At 36.2% G+C, this 6,435-nt stretch overlaps 1 protein-coding gene across 2 annotated transcripts in view; it reads right to left on the reverse strand.

Moving 5' to 3' along the window:
* coro2bb (coronin, actin binding protein, 2Bb) overlaps positions 1–5,914 on the reverse strand; it is a 14,947-nt gene extending 9,033 nt beyond the window's left edge. For both annotated transcript variants that reach the window (XM_016230828.1, XM_016230827.1), the window contains exons 1-2: positions 5,806–5,914; positions 3,891–4,091 (exon numbers count right to left, since the gene is read on the reverse strand). In XM_016230828.1, the coding sequence (XP_016086314.1) occupies positions 3,891–4,091; positions 5,806–5,904 (300 nt within the window). In that variant the 5' untranslated portion in view covers positions 5,905–5,914. The remainder of the gene's footprint in view (positions 1–3,890; positions 4,092–5,805) is intronic.
* Between the last annotated feature and the right edge of the window lie 521 nt (positions 5,915–6,435).

The following is a 6,435-nucleotide window of genomic DNA, read 5'->3' on the forward strand; positions in this document are numbered from 1 at the left end:
TTTGTAAGCAGGTTAAGTTTAATCTCTATAATTTTAAGTTTATTAGAGATTATATGTCATTTGAGGCAGCTAAGATGTATATTATGGTTATTTCTCACATGACTTACTGTTTAACCACCTGGTCTCAGGCGATTTCAGTGACTCTAAAACCATTAGAGTCCTTATAAAAATGTACACTTAAAGTCTTCGACAAGAAATCGGTACGTTATCATCATTGTCTAATACTGAAAAAATATAATTTGCTAAATTGGGAAAACATGATTAAGTATGCAAATGTATGCTTGATGTATAAAAATATTTATGATTTATCTTCTCCCCCTCTTGGTCAGTTAGTTAGTATTAGAACAACTGATTATCGTTCTACAAGAGTTGCATTAAGAGGAGACTGTATCATATCGCTTAGACAAAGTCATTTTAGTCAGTCTGCTTTTTCTGTCAAAGCTGCACGAGAATGGAATACTATTCCGACAACTATACGAGATCTAGACACATATGCTTTATTTAGGGTTCAATTGAAGAATTGGTTAATTACTACTCAGATTTGTCAACACTAGACTTTTATATTTGCTAGCTATCTTATTATTGTTTGTATCTTGTTTGCATTGTCTTTATTTCATCCTATTGTTTTTTATAGACTACTGTATGATTTGTACTATGTAATTATTACATTTTCTATTATGTATTTTTAATAAAATTTTATTTTAGGGTGACTTGTAACATCTTGTCCAGGGACTACGGTTGACACATTTACAGGAATGTTTTATTAATGTACAATGTCCCTGTCAACTAAATAAAACAATTAAAATAACAGTGATCATTAATGTGAGGTCGGGGCAAGTTGTCACATACAGTAGGTTTTATATGCTGTAAAATTTTGAACTTTATATATTAGTTAAAGTGAGATGATTTAAATAAAGATAAAATATAAATATAAAAAAAAGAATGAAAAACTAAAACTATTGTATTAAAAATTATTAAGAATTTTAACCGCCTGCCCAGCCCCAAACACCCCTGAATCCTCCGAAGCTCCACGATCGTCCTTAGGGAGGGACCTTGGAGCCCGTTATCCTCTCCAAGTATTTTGGGGGGCTCCAGCCATAGAGGCCGGGGCGGGGGCTGGGGCCACGGCGGCTGCTCTGCCATGGCCTCCTGAACTGCCTGCACCGCCATGGCCTCCTGAGTTCCCTATTCCGCCATGCCCTCCTGGACTACCTGCTCCTCCGTGGCACCCCGAGCTCCCTGATCCGCCATGGCACCTTGAACTGCCTGTCCTGCCATGGCCCCCTGAGCTCCCGTATCCGCCCTGGAGGCCTCTGGTACCTCCGTCAGATACCAGGGCGCCCACCCCCCCCTCCCCGGTGGATAGGTTACGGCGCGGGATACGTCTATCGGGAGGGGGGTAATGTCAGTGTTGTGGTAATGTCACTTGTTTTTCCGTGTTTTACCCCTGTCCTTGTTCCTGAGTTTCCTTTTATGGTCATTTTCCTGTTCTTGTTGAGTTTATTGATTATTCTATGCACCTGTTTTGTTAATGATCCTATGTATATTAGTTCCTGTTTGTTCCTTCATTCCTGGTCCGGTCAACTTTGTTACTAGTTGTTTGATTTTGCTCCTGAGGTGTATGTATTAAACCCCTGCATTTTCAGTATTAAACTCTATTCAAGTGAAGTTTGAGACTCCTGCATTCTCCCTTGCCACAACGAACTGTGACAATGGCATGGTCTTGCATTTTTACAAATAAGGTATTCTTCTCAACTTTTTTGAGAATACTGTGCAACTGACAACTTACCCCATTTGTGCCCCACTATGTTAACTAAACTGTATTTTTTGTCACCCTACAATAATAGTTCAATAGTCTTTTTATTTCTCTCTCTCTTTCTATTTAAATTCTTTTTTTTCTACCAGAAGGTGGGACTACAAACTATTATTTCGGGTTCCACAGAAATCTAAGCAGCCACATTACCTAAACTAGTATTCATTTGCTAACAGTAAATCATTTGATTCACTACGCTCTCTTAAGTTTCATAAAACACATTTCTGATGTGGTTTTGACTCAGTAGAGTGTGTGCACTTGAGGACTGAACTAACTATTATCAGAAGTCCAACAGAGAGCTGATTGAGCGTCTGTACCAGTCACACGTTTCTCCATCTCTCACTCCCAGAGACACTGATATCAATACATCCTCCAAACGCTAAACACATGTCTGAACACACACGCTTATGGATTCCTACTGTCTCTAATGGTTTGTTTTAGTGTGCATAGTACAGATATGCTTTCATTGGATGGATGGATAAACTAGTACTTTTGCATACTGAATGGTTATGCTCCCACTGGTTGATTGAACTAGTTTCAGTATATAGAGAACGGTTATTCTGTAGTTAATTGGATAGTTAAACCAGTTTTAGTTCTAGTTCTAGTAGGTGCAAAATGATTATGCTCCAGTTGGTTGGTTAAATTACTTCATTTTAGCATTTAAAGTATGGTTATGCTGCATTAGGTTGGTTGGTCATACTAGTTTAAGCATGCACAGTAAGATTTGGCTTCCCTTATCGGGTTAAATTAGTTTGTTTTTGGACAGTATGACTAAGCTTTAAATTATTGGTTTGTTAAATTAGTTTATTTTTTGAAAGCATCTGATGGTTAAACTATATTTAGAATGTAGAAAGTACTTATGCTTCAAATGGTTGGTCAAATTACTTCATTTTAGTATTTACAGAATGGTTATAATTGGTTGGATGGTTAGATTAAGTATGCACAGTATGATTATGCTTCACTTGGTTGGCTGAACTAGTCTTTTGCTATGCACAGGTATGCTTCAGGTGTATAGTTGGTTAAGCTAGTTTGTTTTAGTCTGGGTCTTTTTTTTTACTGTGAACACAGTATGATTACGCTTCACTTGGTTGGTTAAATTAGTTTTAGTATGCAGGCTACAACTACATTTTAACTGATAGGATGATTAAACTAGTTTGTTTTAGTGTGCACAGTATGGTTATGCTTCATTTGGAAAGTTAGTTTGTTTCTGTGTGCACAGTATGATTTCATTTGAACTGATTGGTTAAACTAGTTACTTTTAGTATGAATAGTATGAATATGCTTAAATTGGTTGGATGGTTGAACTTGTTTTAGTATGCACAATACAGCTACACTTTAATTGATTGGAAGGTTAAACTAGATTGTTTTAGTATGCTCAGTATGGTTATGCTTCAGTTTCATAGTGGGTTAATCTAGTTAAACTAGTTTGTTTGAGTATGTATTGCACAGTATGGTTATGCTTTAGTCCCATGACCGTTCAACTAGTTAAAGACGTTTATTTTAGTATGCACAGTATGGTTATGCTTCAACTGAATAACTGGTTAAACTAGCTTGTTTTCATGTGCACAATATGATTTCACTTTGATTGGTTAAACTAGTTTGTTTTAGTATGCACATTATGACTTTGCTGTAATTGATTGGTTAAACTAGTTTTAATATGCACAGTATTTGATTGGTATTTGATATCACTTTGAATGGTTACACTAGTTTATTTTTAGTATGAACAGTATGAATATGTTTTAATTGATTGGATGGTTGAAATTGTTTTTATGTGCACAGTATAGTTATGTTTCAGATAAATAGTTGGTGTAACTACTTTTAATATGCACGATACAGCTACACTTTAATTGATTGTATGGTTAAACTAGTAAGTTTTAGCATGAACAGTATAGTTGTTACGCTTTAGTTGCATAGTTGTTAAGCTAGTTAATCTAGTTTATTTTGCTATGTACAGTATGGGTATGCTTAGTTGAATACTTGGTTAAACTAGTTAGTTTGAGTATACACAGTAGGATTATGCTTCAGCTGTTTTGGTAAGCAGAGCATGGTTAGGTGAATGATCAGTTGTTAACTCTACCTTATGAAGTGGGATAACGAGGAACGCGCCTCCTCCTGCGCTCTCGGTGACCACGGCGAGGAATTTGGGGTTAACGGCACAGAAGTGGTTGTCATGGACGCTGTGAGTGATGGGAATTCCCTCGTAACACTGTTCCCTGCTTCCCGCTTTTCCATAAACATGCCGGAACTTGGAGCTTTTGTACATGGAGTGCCACGACATCTACAAACAAACACAGCGAGAGATCACTGGTTACACAGACTAAACCAGCAGCACCAATAACACACATCATCTATTTATAGTGACACACTTTTCACGTTTAATCCCAGAAAATGATTCTTTTTTCCCCATGATGAGCACTCAGTTGAACAGTTCTTGCCGGTTTCTGTTTAATGAATGCTTCTGAGGTTTCTAACGGGATGCAGAGTTTGACAGCTGCCACATCCCACATGTTCTAACGTCAGCGATCAAACAGAGAACATGACCTATTTTCCCTCGCGCCGCTCTCTCTCTCTCTCTCTCTCTCAAGCGGGTGATGTTGAATTCGCGGATGGCCAAGATTGTGTAACTCCATTTAATGAGTCGGAGGATTTGCAGAAGAAAGATCTGCCACATATAATCTTCTTCAGCCTCATGCACCCTATATAGTAGATGAAGAGAAACACAGAATGAATGTTTCTCGCTCCTTTATAAGTCTAACCTGACTAACAGTCACTAAAAAGTGTGATATGATCACATGGAAATGCAAAAATGACTCTAACTAGTAAAACACTCTTGTGTGATTCTCTCATCCTGTGGTTTGTGTTGCAGTCAGTTGCTTTTCATTGTTTGCTATTGTTTCAGCTCAATTCCTGCTTTGCCCCGCGTGTGTTTCCTTCTTTTGCTCTCAAACACACGCACACTTCGACCGAATCTTCAGGGATTCAAACACAATGGGAATCCATCCGCACCCTCTGCTCAAGAAGGGAAGTGAATTATATTAATATCTTCATATAAAGACAACACGAGCACCACTGAATGCACAACCGTCACTATTTAACTCACTTATGTGGTTGTAATTGACACTAGAGCATCGGAGGAAAGAGAAAGGATTCACACACATATCCCCAGTTGTTTGTTTTCACATTTGAATACTTGCAAAAACAGTATTTTTGCGCTTACTAGTAAAATGTGTTTAAAACATGATGCATTTACTAAGCAAAAAGACTTGAATTCAGGTTATTAATATTATTTTTACCCCATTAGTAAATAGTTTTTGTTTTAAGCATTAATATAATAAAATATGCTGTATGGTTAAAACAATACAAATGTTGGTGGTTAAATATTTTTCACTACAAAACAAGATAAGAATATTATTTTGCATTGCATATAACAAAATGAAGTCAAATATCAAAGCTTTGTTTGTTTTTTTTTAATAATATTGTGTATAATTTGTCAATAATAAGGATTTAACTGGTGATATCGTGCAGTAAATAAAAACATTTGCATTTCTAGCATAATTAGAACAAATATATTCATTATAAAATATGGTCATAAAATATAATCTCATTGAGCAGTAAAATTTTTATTTTTATTTTTATCCATAATATACTGTAATCTCATAATATATTTATATTAGATCATACTATAATCTTTTTACTCATGAAAAAAACGTACTATTAAAATATGAGACTGAAAACATATTCAATATAAAAATAAGATAACAAAAACATTAGCTTTTTATTCATAATATGATCTCAAAACACAATTAGATTATAATATAATCTTTTTATTCATAAAATAATTGTGCAAAACATTTATTCATTATAAAAATTTTTATTTTTAAATTAATTTCCAGGATTTTCTCTTGGAATCCTGCTCTCAGCCATAGACTCAACTAGTTCCTGACCATTTCTATCCAGCATCTTCATTCAAACTCTCATGTCAGTCTTCTTACCTTAACTTTGGTCATGAAGATCTGCTCTTTTTGAGCTCCAAATGATCTTCTGCTGCTGAAGTAATGAAGAGAGAGACAGAGAGAGTAAATGACACACATCTGCTGCTGCTGCTGCTGCTGTTGAGTGTGTGAGTCAAACACAAACACACACGACTCCTTCCTCTCTCTCTCTCTCTCTCTCTCTCTCTCTCTCTCTCTCCCCCTCCCTCTCCCTCTCTCTCTCTCTCTCTCTCTCTCTCTCTCTCTCTCTCTCTCTCTCTCTCTCTCTCTCTCTCTCTCTCTCTCTCTCTCTCTCTGTCTCTCTCTGTCTCTCTCTCTCTCTTGTGATTATATAACACATGCAGTGTCTGACTGTCGTGCTGAAATCAGCTCTGATCTGCAGTGATGAGAGTTTTCATACACAGTATAATGTTTATAACATCTTCCTCGTTTAAAGTAAATATCTAATCAAGGACTGAAATGAAAGCTTTGCGTAAAAGCCTCTGCTAAATGAATAAATGTCCAAGTAAATGTCATCAGGACACAAATCAAAAGTGATATGAGATGAGATGAAACACCAGCCACTGCAGGTAAAAGTGGAATTAAACGTATTTTGTGAATAAAATTTTTTTTAAATGAAAACTCCTCATG

This window comes from Sinocyclocheilus grahami, unplaced genomic scaffold, assembly GCF_001515645.1.
Source record: "Sinocyclocheilus grahami isolate Dianchi unplaced genomic scaffold, SAMN03320097.WGS_v1.1 scaffold377.1, whole genome shotgun sequence".
NCBI lineage: Eukaryota > Metazoa > Chordata > Actinopteri > Cypriniformes > Cyprinidae > Sinocyclocheilus > Sinocyclocheilus grahami.